This window comes from Gopherus flavomarginatus, chromosome 12 (genome assembly GCF_025201925.1).
Source record: "Gopherus flavomarginatus isolate rGopFla2 chromosome 12, rGopFla2.mat.asm, whole genome shotgun sequence".
NCBI classification, from domain to species: domain Eukaryota; kingdom Metazoa; phylum Chordata; order Testudines; family Testudinidae; genus Gopherus; species Gopherus flavomarginatus.
Genome location: NC_066628.1, coordinates 28,049,482 through 28,075,967, shown reverse-complemented (window position 1 = coordinate 28,075,967; position 26,486 = coordinate 28,049,482). Strand labels below are relative to the sequence as shown.

Genomic DNA, 26,486 nt, shown 5'->3' with positions numbered 1-26,486 from the left:
TCACAATTTTTGAATTTCTGCTTTCTTGAGATGGTAAATGTTTTTATTTCACAGTGGAAGTCATGTAACTATATGTCTGTTTATTGATTACCAATGGAAAATACTGCCTTTTTTCCTGTAACTGATTTGCTTTTTGCGAGGCTCCCTGAAATGTGTCATTTGCTTTATACACTATGCCTAGGTACTGGATGAAAATGTTCTTCAGCACAGAACTAAGAATGTCAATATACCTCAGTGAAACATAAAACATAGTATATTTTAAAAAGCCAAAAAGAAAAATTTGAAAGTCTGGAAATGTAACAAAATTTGACAACAAACCATAAGTCCTCTCCCTTGGACTTGCTCCTGTCCTCCTCTACTCACACTGAGCAGTCCCATTGACCTTTGTCCTGCTGCACTCTCCAGACACTAGGAGTTTGTAAAGATGTGCACTAAACTCCGTCCAGCTGCCCCACACATCTTTGATGTGAACACATTCTTGAGAAAACATCACTGAAAGTGCCACTTCCCGGTGAAACGGGCCTTGATATGGTTAAATGTAGGGACAGCAGCCAAATGATAGCACTGAATACAAACTCTTATCTACTTAGCTTTTGGCCAGGATGACCTGTGCCAAAAACCTTTCCCAAAAGACTACCAATAATCGATTACATTTCCTGTAAGGCCTAGCTCTAACTCAGTAATAAAGTAAGGAACAGCTCTCGAGAAGTCTGTTTTATGTGACGTGGCCTGTGCTGGAAAACTCTGTTTCTTTGATACAAACACAGGAGTGCCCCTTTCACAGAGACATAGTAGTCACAGAGTACAAGTCTGAAGTCATAAACAAGAGAAAGCCCAATTTCACGGTGACATACCAGGGTACAGTCCTGACTAATGAGCAGCTGTGTCACCCCTGCCCTGCAACCTTGGGTGCCTTACAATGCCCTGCTGAAGTAGCTCCCACCTGGGCCACTCACAAACAGCCTTCCAGCAGGCAAACCGCACCCTGAGTGTCTGTGTGTAACTGCAGCCTGCCAGCCACACTGGGTTACGCTCTGGCTCTCACCAGCCTGGGTTATACAGCAAGGTGACCCCAACACATCCCAAGTCTCAAATTTTCCCCAAGAAATTTATGTCCTGTTCTGCCCAGCCCTCTTCTGGACTATACAAGTTATACTAAGTCCATTAGTTCTTTAAAAAGAATAATAAGCGCACATCCTGTCACCCTAAATGGAGTTTCCTAGACACTTACATTTAAATACACTGGATTAGATAAAACAATAAAAAGTTTTTTAATCACAAAGAGAGAGATTTTAAATGAGTCCAAGTAATAAGGCATAAAGGTCAGAGATTTTATTTTTCTTGTAACAAAGAAGATATTTACTAATACCTAATTTAACAAACTGTATAAAATTCAAGCAGTTTCTCGCCAAATGCTTTTAGCGGTCTTACTGACCAAATCCTAGAGTTCAGGACCCCTCTTCCAGAGTCCAGCGAATGCTTCCTTTGTCACTTCAAGTGCAGTGAATGTGATGGGCAAGGGGAGAGCAGGAGGGTGCCTTGGGGTGTTTTTCCCTCCTTTTATAGTTTCAGAAAAATATTTCCAGCTGGGTATGAGTAGACAAAAAGTCTGTGTGGAAGGATGTTCCCGCTGCTTGTCCTCACATGTTTGAGCTTCCCTAGTTTCCCTTCCTGCTTGGTGACTCTATTTACTGCTTAAATGAAAATTAAGCAGAGTGCCTACTCCTTTGTTTAGGACAGACCTGTTTCTAACCTGTTTGGGCAGGACTGTGAGGTTGGGAACACGTGTTAATAACGTCATACAGGGGCATCCTATAATGTCACTGTAATGGTGCATAGACTCACCACCACAGCACCTCCTGCTGGTCATCTCAGGGAATTACTTCCAGCCTCCAGAGTGCCCTCTGTCGGCCAGTGTCTCACTTTGCTGCTGGCCCTCATGTCCCTCCCGGATCCCAGGCAACCCTTTCACTGGGTGCCGCCCCCAGACAGTACCCCCACTGTTTCTCCAGGTCTCCCCACTCCGGGGAACCCCCACCTCACCTAAGTTGTAGGCTACTGCCAATCACCAGCATGCCCCCGTGCACTGGGCAGACTGCAGTGTAAGCCACGCATCATAGGCAAGGTTGGGTCTGGACCTACTGCCTCTACCTATTGCTGGGCTGCCCCTTTGCAACCCCAGTACTTATCTTAGACCCTCAGCCTGGGGGTTTTCCAGGCTCCCCAGCTCCTCTAGCCTTCCCCCAGCCCTGCTCCTCTCCCAGTACCCTGCTCAGCTCCCTAGCAGCCAGGCCCTTCTCTCTCTACAAGCAGAGGGAGAGTGTTTGGGCTTCTGGCTCACAGCCTCTTATAGGAACCAGCTAGGCCTAATTGGAGCATGGCCCCAGCTGTTCCTGCCTTCCCCAATCAGCCCAGGCTTTGCTTCACAGCCTCAGCCCTCTCCCAGGGCTGGCTTTAACCCTTCCAGGGCTGGAGCGGTTGACCACCCCACTACAGTCACATACACTATCACTACACATATTTTACCAGGACAGTAATGACCAACACATTATGAGTTTTCAGATACCAGCATATTTTGTACAAAAAATATTACAATAGTGTATAGGGTGTGACTACAAAGGTATAATCTGTCACAATCGCAGGGACTGGGTCAGGTCAAGACCTTCAGCTCTGAAACTATGGAGATGTTTGTGCACCTACAGCTAAATCAAACAAATCCATGACTGTGAGAATCAGACATGGCCTAAGGGCTGCAGTGTTTATTGTGCCTACCAGCGGCAATACAGACAGGGTCACTGCACCCTCCTGACCCAGCCCTGCCTCTCCCCTGGTCTAGCTAATACATGGCAACCATATTGTGGGTGAGAATCTGCACTGGTTACCTTGGATCTGAGGAGGAGAGGGTTTGAGAGCTAGTCTGTCGCCCTCATCTGTGGAACACATATGGAGACCCTTAATTCATGAGGATTCCAAAGACTGTGAACGACAGAGGTTCATAGATGAGCCCTGTCTCCCAGTGCAGAGGAATGCGTGCATTTCATATATTTTCTGGCAACATTCACCACAGCAGGGAATCTTTGCCCTGTGACATGGGAACACCACCATGTCCCAATATGCATTACAGATCTGTCCACTAGGGACTCATCCATAGACTTGCAAAGCAGCGGACTATGTATATCCAACAGTGGAATCATCCGGACCTTCCAGTGCCAGGCCAGCAAAAGACCCCGACTGTCCCATCAGCCCAAGAAGGGTCCTTGGCCATGCAGCCAAGCACACACCTCCAAAGTGTGGCTCTGTGGAAACGACTTGAGGAAGAATCTGGAATTAGGCCAAGATCTCCAAAACTGGGTGCCTCAAATTAGGCTCCTAAATGCATATTTAAACATATCTAAATAATTGGGCTGACTTTTCAAAAGTGCAGAATGCCCAGCATCTCACCCTGACACCAGAAGGAGCTGTAGATGCTCAGAACCTCTGGAAATCATCAATGTATATGTTTGAGGCTAGAATTTTTTGAAAGCAGTATAAAGGGAGTTAGTGCCCAGCTTTCAGTGAGTTGTGGGCTCCTTTGACAATCCCAGCCCAAATATGGACTTTGAAGCCCAATATGAGCACCCAGTTTCAGAAAATCTTGACCTAGTTGTTTTACATTGGACTCCCAATAGCTGAGATCCAGAATATTAATCAGTGCTCTTGAAAATGCAACCCTTGACCTCTCTATGCCTGAGTAGTTCTATCTGAAAATAAAGATAGTAACACTTCCCTATATCCCACAGAAGAGCTAAACTGGTCAAATGCTATCTAATCTAACTATCTATCTATCCCTATACACCCCCACCTATCTACCTATTTATCCCTATACACCCCCTCTATCTAATCTATCTATCTATCCATCTAATCTGTCCAGACTCCTATATTGACACCCAAGTCTGTGGTATCTGAGCACCTCACAAAGGCTTATAAATTCATACAGGTTATAGTAATCTCCCATCTCCTGTAATTGCTCCACTGTCCAACAAAGCTGTAGGAGGATATGTTTGAATATATCACATAGAGTTACAAGGTAAAGTTTAGTGTTAAACCTTAACCTAAAAAGTGAGTGTTTGAAAGCCTGAAAGTTTTCATTAACTATGACATCTTTTGATGTTATCTAGTGTTGAAGTGCAGTGTGTCTGCAACCTGAACTCTCTTAATGATTTTTTCTTTTGACAGGTAATTTTGCTGTTTTTTTTTCAAAGGGCCGTCAATCTGAAGTATATGAACACGGTCCCTTTCTTTCTTTCTATAACTATCAAACTCTGTATTTGTCAGGTGATGCTGTAATGTTTTCTGAGAAGGTTTCTCTTCTAGCAGTCATCAAAACCATTAGCATCATTATAGCATATTGAACATTTGGGGCCCAAATTGTGGAATCCTCACTCACAATCTTTTCAGGCAAATCCCTCCTGGCTTCACTTGGATTTAAGGACTGAGACCCTGTCTACACAGAAGTTGTATCACTTCAGCTAGACCAGGATAGTTTAAGCAGTGCACCTCCTAGCGTGGACGCAAGTATAGCAGTATAAATGTGTTCATATAATACAGCTAGTCCCAAACAGGAAGGAGCATGAGCTATAGTTGTATAACGCACTTTGAAACAAATATAATGGCATCCACAGTAGGGCTTGTGCTGGTATAACCTCCTCAGTAAAAAACCACCCATCATAGCTACACTGGGACAAGCCCTGTGTGTAGTGCAGGCCTGAGTAGGCCAGGTTTTGGCCATAGTCACCTAGAGCTCCACCCTGCCGGGTGAGGATGAGGGTGGAGGTGGCAGCATTAAGCTATCAAGATGGCTGGTGCCCAAGATGCTGATTGGTCACTGTCCAGGTCGGTGAAGTGGGCTGAGGATTGGGGGCTGGCAGGAAAATGGCCTCTGTCAGGATAATAAAAGGTCCCTGTGGTGCCTCTCTCAGCCTGGGTCTCCCCTCCACCCAGACAGAGGGAAGTGATGGAGAGCTGGAGAAGTAACCCCACAGAAAGCTAGGCAGGTCACAGAGTTCAACTGGCTCCTGTACGAAGGGGCAACACCAGTGCACTGCTCAAGCCCCACTTTAGCGCTATGCTTAGTACCTAAGTGGTGCATAATCCATTGCACTGGCCCTCAGAGAATAACCCTCATCTGCCCTCAGGGCATAACAAGACCTGGCTGGTCACTAGCTAGCCAGTCAGTGGGATTTTCTGCACATACAGTTTCACCTCCCTCTCCAGAAACGCGGTACTACTAGCTACAGTGAGCAGGGCCCATCTGCCTGTGGAACTGCTCCTAGCAGCAGTTCCTGGAGCAGCTTTCAGATTTTTCCATGTTGCTGTTCGTTGGTTATTATGGGCGAGGTGCTGACTGCTAAACCCAGAATGAACCAGCAAAGCTCAGACCTGTGCCACGTCTAGCTACTGTAGTACGATGACTGATTTGGGCTAGGATTTCCCAAGGTGTTGAGGGAGGAGAGCTTGCCTTAGGCCCCTGGAAAACCCCAACCTTATTCATTCCTTTATTTCCAGTAGTTATTTCTGGGTAATTTATATGAAAGTCAGTCACACCCCAGTGGGAAATCCAGCTCTTTCACTGACCCAGCACCTAACCAATCAGGGCTCCAGCACAGTGCTGTTAACTAGGAGGGCTGGGGGAGGCGAATGCCCCCCAAAGTTGTTTTCAGCTGCTTAGAGTTCCATAGTCTCTGAGGAGCCAGGGGCCATACCCAGCCCACTTTCAAGCAGTGGTCCCACACTAAATCAATACAGCTGCTACTGGAGCAATTCAGAGTGTTGCTCCAGTTGCGTGGTCACAACACTGCTAAAATTTGCCCCAGCTGCTGCTCTGCACAGAAAACTCAACTCCTGGCAGCACCAGCTCATGCATTGTGGTGGTAGAGTTTGGAGAGACTCCCCAGCTGAGGAACACTCTGTGGGACAAGAGGCAGGGGACGAGCAGGACTGGAACAAGGTCCCTGCTAGAGGTTGGAGCAGGAACCAGATTTGTCCCCTCTGACACTTATTACCCACCCCACCCCCTGCCTCAGCAAGAGAGAAACTTGTTGGCTGCAAACTTTGTGTCTGTTCTCAGCCAGTCACTCAGTTAGCCAGCCAGCCAGACTTGGTTTTGTGACACCTGATTTGAGAAACTGCCATGCTGGCATGTATTATTATTACTACTACTATTATTATTGATAATCATTTGTATTATACTGCTGTCTAGAGGCCCCAACGGACCAGGGCCCCATTGTGCTGTTTGCCAGACGCTGGGAATGGGCGACAGGGGATGGATCACTTGATGATTACCTGTTCTGTTCATTCCCTCTGGGGCACCTGGCATTGGCCACTGTCAGAAGACAGGATACTCGGCTAGATCGACCTTTGGTCCGTCCCAGTATGGCCGTTCTTATGTTCTTACGTAGAGGCTGCACAGCCCCACGGTAAGATAGTTCCTGCACCAAAGAGCTTACAGTTGAAATGGAGAGTATGAGCATAGAAAGGATGGGGAACTGAGGTCTAGAGCAAGCCAGCAACTCACCCAAGTTCATACCTGGTGCCTCTAAAAGATCCTTCCTTTCCTTCTCCCTGGTGCTTCCCAGGCTTCTTCAATGTGCCTGTAGCTGCTCATGGTGTAGTTCATTGGTTATTATGGACTAGATGGTGCCTGCTACACCCAGCCCTTCATGGAGCTGCCATGGCTGAGCACTCACCTCATCTCCCTGGGGGTGGGGTCTGCAGCTCTGCAGACTGGTGAGTGGAGAAGCAGAGCTGTGTGCAAACCTCTTCCCAGCTCCATCCACAGCACAGGATCTGGGACTCGTCCAGGCCATGCATAGCCTGCACATGGAAGGAAGGCGGGTCTCACCCTTGCGAGAGCCCAGTGGAATGGGACCCTAAAGCTGCAGTGATGCTGTTTATCCACCCAGCTCTCACATGGGTTCTGAGCTCTCATGGGACCCCTTTGCTACACCTACCTGCAAACAGCTGTGGGGTAAAGGCTGCTGGCTGCAAGGCAGCATCCCCATGGCAGACCCCATCCCCAATCTGCATTGATATCCCCAGTGAGGCTGGCATGTGGTGCCCTGACAAGGGGTGGGGGTATATCACAAGTATTGTTGAACAAAAGCAGCTGTGCAAATTCCATCTCTGTGCAAAACTCTGGGGCGAAATCATTGTTTATTGCTAACTGGGAAAGGTCAAAATCAGACAGGGAGCTATTATCGCCAGACTCGTTAGCCAACTCTGTGTTAGCTAAGGGAGGCATTACAAGGATTAAGCAGTTTAAAAAATATATATTACAGAGAAACCAAAATAGAGAGAATCAATTAGAATAGACTGAATACATGTGTGCTTAACAAAAACAGAGAATTCATAGTGATTTCTGTATGTTAGCTTATTAAGCTTGGGAGGGGGAATAACCCACGACCCAAAAAATCAAAAAACAACAACAAGACACAAAACAATCTGGCGATCTTATATCCCTAATAACTGTATCAGGAGGTTCCCTCCAATCTATAAACTGTATTGGTCCAAAACAACAGAAAGCCAAGAGGAAATAAACCAACTATCCTGAAAATGAAGATTCCAGGACTGCCAACCCCAAGCATTCAGAAATCAAGAGTTCAAGTCCTCCAAAATCATGAGAGTTTAAAAAATAATACATTTAAGGTTCTTTTTATTTGCCTTCTAGTGTCTCACCTGGTAGGGTGCACTCAGGGTACATTTCAATCTCTTCTCCCCAACCCTGAAGGCTCGAAACATATTTTGGTGTTTTTTTAATGAAAGCTGAGACTCTCACCTGCTCAGCTGTCTCAGGGCGCTGGCACTTTAAGTATCACACCAATATCATAAGCTTTGGGATAAAATCATGAAAGTTGGCAACACTGAGATTCCATTATCTCAATGCTCAGACTTACTTGCCGTCCCTAAGGCTTTCGACAGGTTTGTACTCTGCTCAGCTCAGCCACGCCTCCATTGCCTCTACTACAGCTACACTGCTATTTATACTCGAGCTAGAGCAAGTCTGGGTGCACAAACAGGAGAATCATGTTCCTCACTTGTCACACAGATGTAGCCTACAGTTGGGAGTGTACTTCCCACCATGGGTAGACCGTGCTAGCTCTGATCTAGACATACCCTGAGAGGCCATCAGTATCAAATTGGTCATCTCAGATCCCAGAACTATGAAGAGTTAGCCAGACTTCACCAGTTCTCACCCTCATGTCTGTTAGGAGGAATGCAGGCTCTGAGCCTCTGTGCTCCAATTCCTTTTTCAATAAATCATTTCCCTCAATGCAGACATGTTGTGCTGCAGACTCTGGGCTCCTGGAATTCTTAGGAGTTACAGCTTGGGGGGCGGGGGGTGCTGCTCAGTAACTCAGTCAGATGTTATGGGTCTGTTAGAGGAATCTAGGGGTGAGGTTCGGTGGCCTGCAATTTGCAGGTCAGAAGAGATGGTCATGATGGTTCCTTCTGACCTTAAATTCTATAGTTTCAACCAATTTGCTGGTACTGAAGTTAGACTTACCTGCCTGTGATTGCCAGGATCACTTCTGGAGACTTTTTAAAAAATTGGTGTCACATTAGCTATCCTATAGTCTTCTAGTACAGAGGCTGATTTAAGGTATAAGTAACATAGTACAATTAGTAGTGCTGCAGTTTCATATCTGAGTTCCTTCAGAGTTCTTGGGTGGATCCCATCTGATCTCAAGGACTTATTACTGTTTGATTTATCTTTTTTTTTCCCAAAAAAAACTTACTCTGTTCATACTTCAATCATGGACAGTTCCTCAGATTTGTCACCAAAAAAGAATGGCTCAGGTGTGGAAATCTCCCTCACATCCTCAGCTGCAGTGCCAGCGCTTCCACTAGGCGACCCTAGGCAGTCACCTAGGGTGGCAGGATTTGCAGGGCAGCATTTTGCCACCCTTGGCAGAAATTCGGCGGTGGAGTGGGGTCCTTCCACTCAGGGTCTTTGACGGAAATTTGACGGCTGGTCCTTCACTTGCTCCAGGACCCGCGGTTGAAGTGCCCCAAAGACGCAGAGCAGCAGGACCCCTGCCACCGAATGCTCAGAAGAGGAGCGCTGCTGCCTAGGGCATCAAAAACTCTGGTGCCACTTCTGCTCAGCTGTGAAGACCAATGCAAAAAAAAAATCATTTAGCTTCTACACAATGGCCTTGTCTTCCTTGAGTGCTTCTTTAGCACCTCAATCATTCCATGGCCCTGCTGATTGTTTGTCAGGCTTCCTGCTTCTGATAGACTTTTTTTAAAAAGTCTGTTAGTTTGAATTTTTGGCTAGTTGCTCTTCATAATCTTTTTTTGGCCTGCCTGATTATACTTTTACACTTGACTTGACTGCGTACAGATGTGGTCTCCTCACCTCAAAAAAGATATACTGGCACTAGAAAAGGTTCAGAAAAGGGCAACTAAAATGATTAGAGGTTTGGAGAGGGTCCCATGTGAGGAAAGATTAAAGAGGCTAGGACTCTTCAGCTTGGAAAAGAGGAGACTAAGGGGGGATATGATAGAGGTAGATAAAATCATGAGTGATGTGGAGAAAGTAGATAAGGAAAAGTTATTTACTTATTCCCATAATATAAGAACTAGGGGTCACCAATTAAATTAATAGGCAGCAGATTTAAAACAAATAAAAGGAAGTTCTTCTTCACGCAGCGCACAGTCAACTTGTGGAACTCCTTACCTGAGAAGGTTGTGAAGGCTAGGACTATAACAACATTTAAAAGAGAACTGGATAAATTCATGGTGGTTAAGTCCATAAATGGCTATTAGCCAGCATGGGTAAGGACTGGTGTCCCTAGCCTTTGTTTGTCAGAGGGTAGAGATGGATGGCAGGAGAGAGATCACTTGATCATTACCTGTTAGGTTCACTCCCTCTAGGGCACCTGGCATTGGCCACTGTCAGTAGACAGATACTGGGCTAGATGGACCTTTGGTCTGACCATATACAGCCATTCTTATATTCTTATTTTTGCCATGGGAATAGACAACAGGAGATGGATCACTTGATGATTACATGTTCTGTTCATTCCTTCTGGGGCACCTGGCATTGGTCACTGTCGGTAGACAGATATTGGGCTAGATGGACCTTTGGTCTGACCCGGTACGGCCGTTCTTATGTTCTTACCTAGCAAACAAACAAAACGTGCAAACTAAGCTTAATGTACTAAAGAGACTGAATATGAGTACCAAATCCTCACATTAAATGATGATTCAAGCACACTACAATGATTCTTAAGGGGCCAACTGCACTTGTTTACAGCTTAAAAACCCCAGGTGTTTGTTTCACAGGCTAAAAATCCCTTTAGCCTGGGTCCAGCACTTCCCCGCAGTTCAATCCTTGTTCCACAGGTGGTTCACAGAGGCTTTTTTGGGCAAGGAGTCAGTGAAGAACCAAAATGATGTCACTCCCCTGCCTTAAATAGCTTTTGTATATGGCAGGAACCCTTTGTCTCAAAGCTTCGCTCCAATGCCAGTCAGTTGAAAAACACTGGTATTCCAAGATGGAGTCCAGTACCAGGTGGTCTGATTACATGTCGCTGTAGTGCCACAGCATCCATGAGTCAGAGACTGTTTGTAGGGTCCTCAGGTTACTCCCTCCCATCCTGCCTTCCTGGTGGGAGATAAACTTCTTCTAAGGCCTATTGTTTTCTCTAATGGCCATTCCCAGCCAGTCATGTAGATTGAGTGCATTCTGCCTAATCGGCGCTCCCCAGGTGTAAACACATTTGTCATAAAGATATATAGTCAATATTCCTAACTTCAGATACAAAAATGATACATGCATACAAATAGGATAATCTTATTCAGTAAATCATAACCTTTTCAATGATATCTTCCATGACCTGTCTTGCATAAAATACATCAGAATTATGTCATAATCATATAATGATATCACTGTGATGAATATGGGGTGCAGTGTCACAAACTGAACTCCACTAAAACACGCTTGCTATGGTTGGTTTTTTCAAATAATAGTTTAGTGGGAGAGACACAAAATGTCTTCCAAAGTACTATCTAAAACGAAATCCTACAAATACAGAACAAGATAATAGAGACAGAAATGTAGGTGTAACCCAGACCCTATCCAAGTGGTGCTCTGTCCCATCTATTGGCTGGGCCACATATAAAGGGGGATGAAGTTACTGCAATCTTGGGCCCTGTAGCTCAGGTAGTAGTGGCTCATGCTTGGAGATTCAGAGGCCCTATATTCAATCCCTGCAGCTGACAACACACCCAGGAGCATGGTGCAATATAGGCAAACTAGAAATCAGCGGCTTCCCCACCCATGGTACTGAGAATGTGGGTTAGGACAGAATGGAAGCCAAGCCAGTGTTAGTGATAACTCAGAGACATTCACCCCTGCACAGAAGACTGGTCCAGGCACTGCTTAAGTCTCACAGCAGGCCTTTGGCCCATGGTCTCAAGCTGCTGTTGTTTAACTGTTCTTGTGTCTAGTGGGCTTCTGCTGACACTGGCCACAATCAGGCAGCTGGGCCAAGTGGAAGGGCTGTATTCTCTAAGGAAATAGTCTATCTGGTGGGGAGAATCAGCCGGGCTTCTCTGTCAAGCCTCTCCTTGTTTCTTCCATCCCGTAGACACTTCAGGGGCCATACCTTCTGGCATTGCTGCAATATTTTTCCAGCTGACTTCATCTCCCTTCCACAAGGGCATTTCAGCCTTACATTTTTGTGGCTGTATCAGACAGAGAGGGAGCGTTTTGGTTGTGTTTCTGTGTAATTACCCCCTTAGGTAGGATAGATTCAAAGGCATCTATGTTGTGCCCCACTTGCCTTGCTCACCTTGAGACTGCTTCGACTGGCCTGTGAGCAGTTTTGCTCTTTCAATCATCTGAACATGAAAAGAGGCTTCCGTGAGATGAAGCTTTTCTTCCCCCACCCCTACTGTTCTCTTTAATATGCTCTTGTTCAGCCTAAGTGAGAATAAGACGCTGGAGAAACCAGTGTTTTGTATTATCCTTAACATATTCTCAGGTGTGCAGACTTCACAAAGCAATTCACTGACAAGCTTGTGCCATCCAAGGAAGCTAGGGAAAGGAAAACAGCAAAAGACTGATATTCCTGCATGCACTTCTCAGCCCTTGCTGTCCCATGCAGTTGCAGGAGAGGTTCATTTTGATGAACCTGTCTGTTCTTCATGGACAAAGATTGCACAGGCATTAGCCTCAATTTCTGTGGACACAGCCACCCCCTCACACACTTTTGCAGCATACTGGGAACTAGTGGAGTGCTGCCCTCCATGGCAGAGGTGACTGCATATCAGGGGTGCTGTATGTGTTTCATTCTGGGGTGAAGACTACGGACAAGTCCTGAGGTGTTGGGAGCCCCCCGGCCTGGTTGAGTTGGGTGTTTCTGGACATGCTGTGAGCAGTCTCTGAAAACCTTGCAGTGAAAGGAATGCAGAGGAGGCAATTTACTGACCCTTAATCCTGGCCATTAAACAGTCCCCCAGCCCAGTGACAAAAGACTTACATTGAATCTGCTGTTAGCTTTGAGAGGGTATGGTGTGCAATAAGACTAGATGCTCCCTTACATATCATCACAGAGGTGTCAATATTAATGCAAGGCCACCATGGCAGTATGCAAGCAGGGCAGTGTTCAAGTGCCAAAGACACTACACAGCTCTAAACAGTTGGTCATATTTCCCCAGCATTAGGGCAAAGGTAAGATCCAGAAGGTGCCACAGAAACTGCTTCCTTGGAATAATTGTGGGGTTGTTTCTTCAGGCTGTAACCTAATTTTGGCAGGTTGTTCTGTCTGCTCAGGGTCAGGTACTGTGGTGGTACCAACGAGTCAGACAGACATCTCAAGGCCAATGTACCTCCACTCCAAGCCTTATGTGACTTAAAGTCCAATAAAAAGGGGGCGGGTGCTAAGTCCCCATTTATGTAACAGAGCATCTAAGACAGAAGAATGACAGGCAGACCAGAGCACTTTTCATGGAGCAAACAGCACAGCACAGAGCTGAATGGTTTGCATGTCAGCCTCTGTTTCCCTGAGCTTCTCAGAGACTTTGGGATGGACCTCATATTTCTGCACTGATATCCAGTGCCCTTAGGAAACTAAACACCAAACAGAAAATACAGTGTCTCACAGGAGCACCCCACACCCCTCAGAGCGAGTTTGCAGCTGAATTTACAAAAAAAAAAAGTTTTTGAAAAATACAGTGAGAGCAACTCTGGTTGAAACTAGCATGAGATATTCATGGCCAGTCACTGACAAACAATAAAATCACTTTAATATAATATAATGTAATTAATATAATATAAAAAGTCAGAATGATACTGTTGAAAGGAAACGTCTTGACCGTCAAAATGAAATGTTTCTATATGGGTGCTTCAATGTTTCTGAAACAAATTTTTTGTTATTTTTGTTTCAAGCTAAATTTGGAAATTTCAGCTTTTTGTTCCAATTTGGGACAAAAGAAAATTTCTAAATGTCTGAATTTCCGACAGACTGAAAATTTTGTTTTCCAACCATGTCAAATTCTCAGTGATCTGGTAATACTACAAATCAGTACATAGGGTTCATTGTGTGACATGTTACAATTGCAATATAGCACACAGTCACTCATGTACAAACTGGTGTCTCCGCTGTACCTGTGTGGCTGTGTGTGCATACACGTGATGTACATTGTGTCCATGTGTAATACATACATATTCACACAGTGCAAATAGACCTTTGAGTTCCATGATTGATAGCACAGTGCTGTCACAGTCTATGGCAATGCCTAAATCTCTGAAGATTAAGGTGAAAGGCATGATGGATCTCCATGTTTGCGCTGCCTCCGACATTATCCAGCACACCAGGAGGCCTTGTTCCAGAGCGCTGTTCTGTGCACACTATCCCTGCTCTCCCTCCTGTGACCACACCCTCGGCTGCTACTAACACTGTTTCCTTTTCTTTCCCCCTCCCAGCTGACAAAGAAGCTGATGAATATTACATGAAGAGGAGACACCTTCCTGATCTGGCAGCACGAGGGACCCTCCCTCTCAATGTCATCCAAATGTCTCAGAAACAGACCAACCACAGAGAACGGCCCCGCCGACCCATACGGGCTATGTCCCAGGACAGGGTACTGTCCCCTGAGAGGGTCATGCCCGAGGAGTTCAGCATGTCCTATGAACGGATCCTCTCTGATGAACAGCTTCTGTCCGCAGAGCGCCTCCATTCCCAAGACCCCCTGCTCTCCCCAGAGCGCACAGGTTTTGCAGACCAGTCCATGTCGCGTGCATTGTCGCACACAGACGTCTTTGTTTCTACGCCTGTCTTGGATCGCTACAGAATGACAAAGATGCACTCCCATCCCAGTGCCTCAAATAACTTGTACAACACCTTATGTATGAACCCAACTTCCGCCAAGCGCCAAGCATTCGCCTCCCGACGGCACAATACAGTGGAACAACTGCATTATATCCCAGGACACCACCACCATTACCGCACAGCGAGCAAAACAGAGGTGACTGTTTGATATGACACTGTGCATTGTAGATAATCAGTAAGGACTGGTGTGACCCCAGCACCCCAAACTGCAGTGGCCTTACAGGCCAAGATAACCTCTAACTGAGTGTCTGAAAAGACTTTTCCGACAGTCATATCTGCATTGTTTTTAAAACCATTCTCATGTTGTTGACATAAGAAGAAAAAATGAGCAATTGGAGAGAATCCCCAACACGCGCCAGTTTCTGTCAAAGAAAGCCATAGCAGTAGGTGGCACCTTCCAAGGGCTTATCTGCTGTAACTCATTCGGTTTTATGAATTTAGGACTTTTAAACTTCAATTGCTCCAAGTCTCACAGAGCCCATGGTAGGTTTGCAGCATCCTAGCCTGGCAGGATGGGGCCATGTCACCATTTCTCACACCAGCCCTTTTGGCCAGTACTGAATTTTTCAGTGACTACTTATATTGCTCTTAGCTGCTAATAGTCACAGTCAAGCATTAGATGCTAGGATGTCCCCCAGATAGCTGTTGTTCTTCCTGATTTAAAAGTCAAAGCTTACTAGGGGACTGTCAGATCTAGTGACACAATTAGCCTAGCTGATAAATGAAGTCTTGTTTCTATTAAATATACTCATAAAACAGAAATATAATAGTGCCTACAAATCGCCTGCTCTCTCAGTGTAGGAAGTAGTGGGGTTGACGTGTCAATAAGCACAGTTATGCTGAAATGCTCGTTAGGCCCTTTCTGCACTCATCCTAATTTCTGCAGTCTGTAAATAGAAAACGGGTGGGATTTCATTGGTCAGCTTCTTGCCAACATGATGCCGAAGGCACCAAAACTCACCATCATTCCATTGCTAAAAAGCACTTTGGGTGAAACACTGGCTCTGTTGAAATGGTAAAACTCCCATTGACTTCAGTGGAGCCACGATTTCACCATCCTATTAACATCTCATCCCAGTCCAATTCTTCAGCTCTGTTTCTGAGCCTAATTATTCCTCTCAGTGACAACTGAGGACTCACCATTTCAGAGGAATGGCAAACCCTCTGCTAAATCTGTTTGAACAGAGACAGACAGAAAAGTTTGTTTATTAACCCAAATCTAGATGGATATTTTCCAGTCATCGTCTGAGCAGACAGTTACATTTCATGTGCATAAATTATATATCCAACATAATTATACTAACTGGGCATGTTGTATATCTGATGTATAATACTGATTAGATACAGAGTATTTGTAAATTCTTTCAAAAATAGACTCATGGGTCCAAAATTTGTGAAGTGTTTTGTATCTCAGCCTGTATTTACATTCTGTAGAACTAATTCAAACTAGGACATACCTCTGTGCACTGGGAAGACTCTCAGAGCTTTCAAAAGGCAGGTCAGCATCCCAGACCAAGTGATGGCATCTGTGACCATGTTAACGACCCTTCAACAGTTGCTCAATATGTCACACATTCAGTTCCCATCACATGAGCACATGTTTTCCCAACTGGCCGAATGGAGCCCTCTGCCTGGATAAGGTCATGAATGACTTCAGATTTTAAATACACATCTTAATAATTACTAATTTAACTAGCCCATCTCTCTGCCTTTCCCCCACATACTCAGTAACTGCCCCTCCCTCTCATACCATATAAATGCCCCTCCATATCCCATAAATTGCCCGTCCTCTTACCCTGTAACTAGCTGTCTTTGCCCCTCCCCCACACTCCCCTTAAATGACCCCTCTCTGCCCCTCCCCCACAGACCCTGTAACCGGTCCCTCTCCTATTCACTTTAATTATCCCCACATACCCAGTAACTCTTGCTCCTCCTCGTAACCCTCATACCCCATAAATGCCCCTTCCCCCTCATATCCCATAAATGGCCCCTCCCACATATATAGTATAACTAGCTGTCTTTGCCCCTCCCCCACACTCTTCTTAAATGGCCCCCCTCCTACTCACTTTAACTAGCCCCTTTCTCTGCCCCTCCCCCAAATACCCTGTAACTGGCCCCTCTCCTACTCCCCTTAGCAAGCCCCTCCGTCTCCCCCCCACTTCTCACCCCTCCTAATGCTGCTTTGACTCCCACCCTGCAGAGCAGGAGTGTGGTGTGAGATGCTCCCTGGCTCTGTCTGAGGCACTCTGGGTCCCGTGGTGCCAGGCTGGCTGTGGGAAGGTGTTCTCCTGGGGTAGGCTGTTAAAGGCAGACCCTAGTGAGGAATCTGTTCCCATTTGACACTTATCATGCTGCAATGCTCAAGGGCCCCATTCTGGGCTGTGTTTGACCCAGTCTCTAGGTCCCAGGGCTCAGTACGCTGGGAAGGGAGTCAAGCTACGAGGAGTACAGGGCCTTGTTTGACAGAAACTGTGCTGGGATGGAACAAATGAGAGTCACCCTGGTCTAGGTGCCTGTATTACGTTCCCTCAGGGCTAAAACTTCTCTGGGCCATGTGATCAGAATGAATCCTCTCCCGGCTTGTATAGCATTCTGCCATGGCCCCTGCAGGGGACAGGAACAGCCTCTCTGAGCAGCTCCAGGTTCCTTTCACTCCACTGATGCTCCCCTCCCACTTCCTCAGCCCAGTCCCAGCCCTTCAGATGTGGACGCTTCTCAGAAACAGCTACGTCCGAGCCTTCACCCAGATTCTCCATGTCTTGAGGGCTGGGGCTAATTCTGAACAGAATGGAGCTGTTTGCAGCTGCTGCTATCTTTGATAGGGAGATGCTGATCGCAGAGTCTGTGGAGCTCTGTGTTATGGACCAGGATGTAGGTGGTCTGGCCTAGTGGTCAGAGCAGGAGTTAGGACTAGTGGGTGGAGCAGGTATCCAGTTTGGGGAAATGAGACGAGTCAGCACCAGAGTCAATGGCCAGTTACCAGAGTCAGGAATCGAAGCTGAGAGTCAAAGCCAAGGTCAGATTCCAAATGCCAGAGCCAAGGGTCAAGCCAGTCAGAAGTCAGAGGCCAGGGAAGGAGCCAATACTGTTAACTGATGATTGGAGGTGAGGCACAAGGGTAGGAACTGGAGGAGAGGCAAGGATCAAGCACAGAGCAGGACCACGGTGGGAATGGGAGCGAAGGCAGCCATGAGGCAGGAACGGAGCCGGAATAGGGTTGGGTGCAGGAGGCAGGCACAAGTAAGGGCCAATGCAGCCACAACAGGAAATCGCCTTGCTGCTCAGACAAACTTCCTGTTCCTCCTCCTGCCTTAAATAGCATGGTTGGACCAATCAGGCTGCTCATGGTGGTGCCTTGGCTGAGGCTATATAGTCCTACTAGCTTCTTGGCCCACCAGGTTTCGGCAGACATTGGATAGAAGCCAGGATACAGCAGCTGTCTGGGAAATCCCAGGACTTCCTTCAAGACCCAGGACATCACACCCTGATTCCCTTCTCACTCCAGTGTAAACCAGGAGCCATTCCACTGTGAACAGAGTGTGAGAAGAGATACAGGCCCGGTTTCCAGCAGTCCCGGGGGAAGAGCAGGGCTCAGTGTGGGATGCTCAGGCTCAGGATTAGGACACTCATCTCTCTTCTTCTATGGCCACGCACAGCTCTCTGGATGGCTCTTTTCCCACAAACTCCATTCTTTGTTTCCACTTTCAGTCCATGAGTTAAGGAGCTACTGGAGTAGGTGTAGCTACCAAACCTCTTCTCCTAAGTACTCTGCACAGATGCTGTGTTGTGCTCCAGGCCATTTGATTGCAGAGCTTCACCTGTCCTGTTTCATAAAGATTGCAGGCCCTCTGCCAGCCTGTCCTACTTGGGCAATAATCTTCCAAAGAAATTCTGGCCCCTCTCTCCCTGTCTCTTTCACCCATGCAGCTGGGTGAAGTTGATGTATCCCATAGGAGCAATCAACAGATCCTTCAATGCACACCCTCTTCAGGGAAGCAGTCACCATCAAAGCGAGGTTTGGCAGTTTCTCTTGAGAATGCTTCTTGCACTGGATACTGCATCTCTCTTCTGGACACTGCTCTGTTGCGTGACTTGTCTTGTGTGGCATGATAGGCAGGTAACTGGCACAGCAATGTTCAGCACAAGCCACTGTGTTTGATTGGACTGAGTTCCTCCTTGTTCCACTTTCTGAGGGCTTGTCACTCAGAAGATGCATGGTCTGAGGCTGAGAGTCACGATGATGCTGGAGGACTAGTCCCAGCTTTGCCAGTGACTGGCACTGTGACCTCCCCATGCTTTGTTCAGCTTCCCTTTAGCCAAAGGAGAATAATAATAATAATATGGGAGTGTGGTGAGGTTAATTCAGTAATGTCTATAAAGTGTGTTGAGAGCTGCCGAGTACACCACAGAAGAGCAAAGTATTATAATTAGTACTAGCATTGTTATTTGTTATTTGGAAGATCATGTGCTAAATTACTGTGTCTGAACTGCCAGGAATCCATATATGGTCACCCTATTCAGAGGGAGAGTGCACTGGTGCGGCAGCTTCACGGAATAACCCGCTGGTTTACTTCTGTCCTGTAACCTGTCCATTGTCTCTCTAGCCAGCTGCAGTCCCCATGGCAGTTCTCACACATGCTTTAACTTCCTTGCTTCATGCTGCCCAGGTCTGAGCCACCTTATGACCCTCTCCTCAGGAGAAAAGCACTGCACAGTCCAGATTCCTCAGTACAGTAGATCTGGCTTACGATTAATCTTTTCTGTCCTAGCCGTGGTTGGCCATAAGCATCTGCAGAGTGCCAAGTTCCCAAAATGCATGTGGGGAGGAGAGAAGGGGGAGGTCCAACACAGTATGCCCCGGGTTCATAGCATTTCCTACAAGCTGGTATTGACTTTGCATGCCCCAGGCAGTGTTCTACAACAGTGGGTTCATAGGGGAACCCCGGAATTCAGATTGACCCTGGAGCAATCTTATCCCCTGAGATCTATAGACACAATCTTTGAAATATGGAAACTATTTTTAATGAACCACATATCACATAAAAACTTCATCAGAGCTGATGGAAATGTTATCAAATATATTTTAAAGGCACCAAACTGTGTTTTAATGAAAAATGACAATATTTTCCAATATTTTAATGTTCCTTTTTTAAACGACACTCTGATTCAGGGATGTGGAGAAGCGTGAGGTGGGAAATGGTTACTGAGATACAAGATGTCCTTTCCTTGCCCAGAGTTAATTTCTACTTAGTGCTCTGCTTTCCTGACCACATGCAATGAGAGGCCTATGAAGCTGGGCTTCGCAGCTGCAGATACATGATATTATATCAAAACAATCCACTTCCGAAATGTGCAACACGATGGGATTTGGGCACTGACTCTAGACAAGCAGAATCATCCCAGGGAAAAGGGGGAGAGTTCCCAGCAGTTGGGAAAAGTCCTTCATAACAAACAAAGCTTCATGAAACAGGGTAACAATTAACTGTAATGGAAGTATATGTTCTAATTTTGACAGATTAGCCATTTTAAGTTTATGTAGCAGAGGACTAGCTCATCTTAGCTTTAGTTTCAGATTTATTCTATAGAGCTGGAAGGAGGAACTACACCGAAAGCTGGTGAATACATGTAGATTTCATGTGCTGGGGAGGTAAAACTATGGGAAAGTTTTGAAAAGTTGGATTAAATATTTTCATTTAAAAAAAAAGTGTTGTTAGCAATAATTGTGTCTGGCTGTTTCTTAGAAAATAGCCACTTGTATGTTGTTTGTTCACAAGCTGATCATAAAGGTGTAATTAGAAGGCTGTCTTTAGCTGGCTTAGGCTTACAACTGAGATATCCTTGTTAGTTCTAAATCTGACTGACTAAAAAAAAAAAAATTAAAAAAAAATCTACATTTGACCCGCTGAAAGCCCATAGGCTAGAACGGAGATGGATTATTCTGCTCCAATATATTTATGTAAATCTGAAAGTGATCTACTATCTCACTAGTTAGAGAAATGACATTTTGTGTCTCTTTTGTGCTCTTATGCGTAAAAATTCTCACAGTTGGTGCCATTCATGACAGCTGTGAAATGTGAGAGCCACGACATTCTGAAGTTCTGCCCATGTGCTTTGTAATAGCTTCTTACAACCTTCATTCCGTAAATCGGTTAGAAATTTTGTAGCAAGAATTTCTTGGCTCCAAGAAAGACATTTCTTACTGTAATATTTTTAGTTTGGGGGACAATATTTCCTAAAAGGGGTTCAGTGGACATTTTTGTGCTTTAGCCCAATTTATGGATTCCGTGTTTATTATACAGTAGTCCTGATGAGAAAGTACATTTGTATCTGTAACTTTGCACAGACTCTTGGTTAACCATTAAATAAGCTTCAAAATGAGCAGTATTTGACTGTTTTTCTCTGTATTATTCTTGTTGTTATACTTACCAGTAAAAGCACATTCTATATGTACTGTAAACAAAAATATTATCAGTTTAGTAAAATTTAGAGTCTTAAGGATTTTTCCACTTTTGTCAGTAACAAATATTTATGGATTCCAAAATAAAGCAATTTAAACATATCAGTTGTTTCCTTTTTTATATCTACTAGGGGGACATCAAAGGCCATTCTGTTGGCAGCTTTTGCAACCTTTGTAAGCAGAGTTTGAAAGGTGCATCTCTCTATTTCCGTCCATGTGCTTAAATAGCAACTATTAAAATGAATACTATGAGCTTCTGGAGAGTCTTTATTTTTATGTATTTATTTATTGCTTTTCATCATCGTGCTAGGAAATAGAGAGGAGGTAGGAAATCATTCCATTTGCTGTAGAAGTTTGTCCTAGATTACGGTAAATCACTTACCATTTATAAGACTATTTTTTAAATTTGTCCTATTTAATTTAGTATTAGAAAAGGGTGCTCTACTTTGCATTCAGAGTTTTACCTCTGCCCATTCACCACAACACTCTAGTACAGGGGTGGCCAGCCTGTGGCTCCAGAGCCACATGCAGCTCTTCAGAAGTTAAAATACAGCTCTTTGCATAGGCGCCAACTCCGGGACTGGAGCTACAGGCACCAACTTTCCAATGTGCTACAGGGTGCTTACTGCTCAACTCCTGACTCTGCCCCAGGCCTCACTCCACTCCTTCCCCCATGGATCCTGCCCCTTCCCCTGAGTCTGCCATGCCCTTGTTTCCCGCCAAGCCTCCTGCACACCACAAAACAGATGATCAAGGCGGAGGGGAGGCACAAGGATGGAGGGTCAGGTGCTGATCAGCAGTGCTGCTGGTGGGTGGGAGACACTGGGGGCAAGGGGGAACTGACAAGGGGGCTGCTGACATGTTACAGAATGAGCTCCCCCTCTTTGCCAATGCACATTGGTAAATTTTGGCTCCTTCTCAGGCTCAGGTTGGCCATCCCTGCTCTAGTACACTGCAAGTGAACTGTGTGACAAACTCCGAGCTGTATTGGTGGGTCCTGTGCTTCTGGGCAGATTCAGTGGCCTCAGAACCTTGCTAAGGCCCTCAGTGTGACCTCTCTTTCCCAGTGTAGTGGCAAGGGTCACAGCCGATCGAGCTACTTTCATCACAGGCCAGTATGGGAGGTGGAAAGGGGGAATACCTCCCAGTCTCTGTTGCTCCCTTGAGCTAGTAGGTGCAGTTCGGCGTCCTGCCTGGACCAAGGCCTGCTTCCCCTCTCAAGGGAATCTCTGTAGAGCAGAGGAGGCATGGGAGAGACACCCTGGCGCACCCTCTATTCCATGTTCCAGCCCAGCGACCTAATGGTAGCAGCTGGTGGTGGCTTCCCCTTCGCCACTGGAGCTGCTTTGATTTCCTAGGCCACTTCCCCATGGTCCCCTATTCCTTGCTTCACCCTTACCTCAGGCTTCAGCAACGCTTCCTCTCCTCTAGCTCCTTTCCCTGGGCTTTCCTGAGGGAACTGAAAGGAGAGCTTTTAAGCAGTATGAGTGGGACCTTAATTGGTTCCACCTGTCTTCATTATCCTAATGGCCTTAACTGGTTAATTGGCATCAGGTATCCCAATTGGCCTGAAGCAGCCCCTGTTTGGCTATCCAGGGAACAGAGACCTGCTCATCCTGAGGCTGATACCCCTGCCTTTCCCCACATTCTTATCTCCCTCTGGTCTGAGTCCATCACAACTGTTACAGAAATTCTACACCTCTTGTATTCTTCACTAGGTTATTAGTAGAACTTTGCATATAACATGTGCGTGCACACACAAAATTCCACAAATATTCATTCGTGGTTTTAGTCAAATTTGCTTTGATGGCCTTTGTGACATGTTTGTAGCCATCACTGCTAATAGAATGTTCACAGAAATAGAAAATCTTAAGTGAATATTAGAGAAAAGCCATGGAAACTAATTTTTAATTCATAAGGGCTTGTCTACATGAAAATTTAGTTCAAGGCAAGCTGGAACATAGATTTATCCTGCACCAACCTGCCGTGCACAGGTGCTTGGTCCACACAAGGAGTTTAGGTCCATATAAGTACATTATTCACGGACATCAAAAATCCACATCCTTGAGTGACACATTTAACCGACCTAACCCCCAGTGTAGACAGTGCTAGGTTGGCAGGAGAATTCTCCCGTTGACCTAGCTGCTGCCTCTCAGGGAGGTGGAGCACCTATGCCAGTGGGAGAACCCTTCCCATCAGCACAGGTAGCATCTTCACTGAAGCTACAGATGCACCGCTGCAGCGTTTTAAGCGTAGACAAGCCCTGAGTGTCTAGGTGGACCTTACTGAAGCACACTAACAGTTCCTTAGTGCACTTGGATCTACCCCACTATCAAATGGGAATGGATCAAAGAACATTGAGGAGCTATTAGGGCATGTCAGCAGGATCTGCCTGGACAGTTAGTGCACAACAGGCTGGTGTGGGGTAGATTTAAACCCCAGTCTGCTGCAAACAAAATATTCATGTAGACATGTGCTCCCATTCACAGCAGGAATCTGAACCAAAGTGTAAGGCTCCTTCCCTCAAGGGCAAGAAACGCACAACATGATCTGTTTGCCCAAATGAAACTGACTAGCACAGCTTGAATTTGGCTGTAGGAGCCTTGCAGAGAAGTCGTTGGAAGGCTGGTCTGGTGGACAGAGCACTGGCCAGGGATACAAGAGACAGGGTGGGAGGTAAAATTTTCAAAAGCGTCTAAGGCCTGGAGTCTACAGCAAGTGTCTACACTACATGGTTAGGTTGGTGTAAGCTGCCTTACATTGATCTAGCTGTGGAAGTGTCATCACTTAAATTTGGCTCCTGCTGACATAAGTGCCTCTCTATGCTGATTTAGTAACACACCTCCCTGAGTGGCATATGTAATTAGGTCGACACAGTGTCAGTGCAGACACTGCATTGCTTACGTTGACTGTTCATGGCTTTCAGGAACCATCCCACAATGCCCCACACAGACAGTACAATCAATACAAGCGCTCCTGGTGAGGACGTGCACAGCTGACACAAGGAGCCCACTGTGCGCCCACACAAGTGATATAATAACTGCGGTGACTAATGTAAATTAGGGTGACATAACTTTAGTGTGGACATGGCCTGAATGACTTGGAAGCCTTAGTCCCACTGACTTTAACGTCTGAAAATGGGACATTGGCATGTGACAGGTTCGGTCACAGAGACTCCCCTCAAGACCGTCACTCGATGAGCTGGGATACCACTGAGAACAACCCTCCTGCCAGAACAGGTGCCTCTCCACTCCTGTCTTGCTGAGTTAAACACTCCAGTCAGCTTCAGCACAGACTCAGAGGTTGGGTCACACCTCTCTGCAGTTCACTGAAACTGATATTCACTCAGCCCAGGGGCTTCTCAGTTAACAGGGACTTGCCCAGTGCCCAGTGTTCAGCCTTTCTGGGACCCTGAACCCCAAATACATCCGTTTACTCTGTATAAAGCTTATACAGGGTAAATTCATAGATTGTCCACTCTCTATAACGCTGATAGAGATATATGCACAGCTGTTTGCTTCCCCAGGTATTAATCACTTACTCTGGGTATATTAATAAACAAAAGTGATTTTATTAAGTGCAAAAAGTAGAATTTAAGTGGCTTCAAGTAATAACAGACAGAACAAAGTAAGTCACCAAGCAAAATAAAGCAAAAACACACAAGTCTAAGCCTAATAAATTAAGAAACTGATTACAGATAATATTTCACCCTCAGAGATGTTCCAATAAGCTTCTTTCACAAACTAGACTCCTTCCTAATCTTGGCCCAATCCTTTCCCCTGGTACAGTCCTCGTTAGTTCCAGCAGACATCTCAGGTGGTAAACAGGGGTTTTCTCATGACTGGCAATCACTGTTGTCCTGCTCCACCCTCTTTTATAGCTTTGACACAAGGTGGGAATTTTTTGACTCTGTAGGTCTCCACCCCTCCTTCTAAATGGAAAAGTACCAGATTTAAGATGGATTTCATTATCATGTCACTGTAAGACCCCTACTCTCCATTCCCCATGGGCAGGCCGACAGGTACACAGGAAGGCTTTGAAGTAACTAAGGCCATTTACGACTGATTGTCCTAGTAAATGGAAGCCATCAAGATTCTAAACCACCATTAATGGCCCACCCTTTGCATAATTACAATAGGACCTCAGAGTTATACTTCATATTTCTAGCTTCAGATACAAGAATGATACATGCATACAAATAGGAGGAATATATTCAGTAGGTTATAATCTTTGGCCATGGCTACACTGGCACTTTACAGCGCTGCAACTTTCGCGCTCAGGGGTGTGAAAAAACACCCCCCCTGAGCTCTGCAAGATACAGCGCTGTAAAGCCTCAGTGCAATCAGTGCTGCAGCGCTGGGAGCGCGGCTCGCAGCGCTGCAAGCTACACCCGTAAGGGATGTGGTTTACGTGCAGCGCTGGGAGAGCTCTCTCCCAGCGCTGGCGCTCTGACTACACTCACACTTCAAAGCGCTGCCGCGCCAGCGGTCCCGCAGCGCTGCCGCGGCAGCACTTTGAAATTTCAAGTGTAGCCATACCCTTTGTTATGATACCTTACAAGAGACCTTTTGCATAAAGCATATTCCATTTACATCATATTCACACTCATAAGCATATTTCCATAAAACATATGGAGAGCAACGTCACAGGCATCTAAGTCATTTTGGCACACTGGAAAGTGTTACCCCTGGATCTATCCCTGGTTCAGCAGCAAGCTGCCTGTGAGAGCTGTGGCAAGCCATGTAATCTACCCTTTGCCTCTGTGCCCATCTGTACCAGGGGCTTTGTACCAGCTCTGCCATATCTCACAGGCCATTGTGGAGAGAAATACAGCAGTGATTGTGAGTAGCTCAGGAACTGTCCTGGTGAAGGACAGGGGAGCAGATAGAAGCATCTACACACCAGAAACTAGTAAGTGATTAAATGGGAGGAAATCATAAGTTGCCCATGGAGAATTTACTGAAAGGAAAGTCATTCGCTCAGCCCATTATTATCAGAGCTACAGCATTAGGGCCAGATTTTTAAAGAGCTTTATTTTGAAATCAATGTTAGTGAGGTGCCTGCTCAGGTGCTCTTGACAATCCCACAAGGTGCCTGTCTGTATCTTTAGGTGCCTAAAATCACTTTGTAAATCTGGCCCTTACTCCTTACCTTGTCATAGATGACAGGTCAGGTCAGACATTCTGCATCAGGCAGGCTGCATCCTAGATTCATAGATTCTAGGGTCAGAAGGGACCAACGTGATCTAGTCCGACCCCCTGCACAAAGCAGGCCACAGAACCCTACCCATCCACTTCTATAACAAACCCCTAACCTATGCCTGAGTTATTGAAGTCTTCAAATTGTGGTCTGAAGACCTCAAGCTGCAGAGAATCCACCAGCAAGTGACCCATGCCCCACGCTGCAGGGAAAGGCGAAAAACCTCCAGGGCCTCTGCCAATCTGCCCTGGAGGAAAATTCCTTCCCGACCCCAAATATGGCGATCAGCTAAACCCTGAGCATATGGGCAAGACTCACCAGCCAGCACTCAGGAAAGAATTCTCTGCAGTAACTCAGATCCCATCCCATCCAACATCCCATCACCAACCACTGGGCATACTTATCTGGCGATAATCAAAGATCAATTGCCAAAATTAGGCTCTCCCATCATA

The 26,486-nt window shown here is 45.9% G+C and overlaps 1 protein-coding gene across 6 annotated transcripts in view; it reads left to right on the top strand.

Moving 5' to 3' along the window:
• Positions 1-26,486, top strand: part of SHISA6 (shisa family member 6) — a 616,361-nt gene that overhangs the window by 386,061 nt on the left and 203,814 nt on the right. For 5 of the 6 annotated variants that reach the window (XM_050919411.1, XM_050919410.1, XM_050919409.1 and 2 more), the window contains exon 6: positions 13,973-17,709. In XM_050919411.1, coding sequence (XP_050775368.1) covers positions 13,973-14,526 — 554 coding nt within the window. In that variant the 3' untranslated portion in view covers positions 14,527-17,709. Of the gene's footprint in view, positions 1-13,972; positions 17,710-26,486 lie in introns of those variants that run through there. The other variant, XR_007768732.1, reaches the window with a different exon arrangement.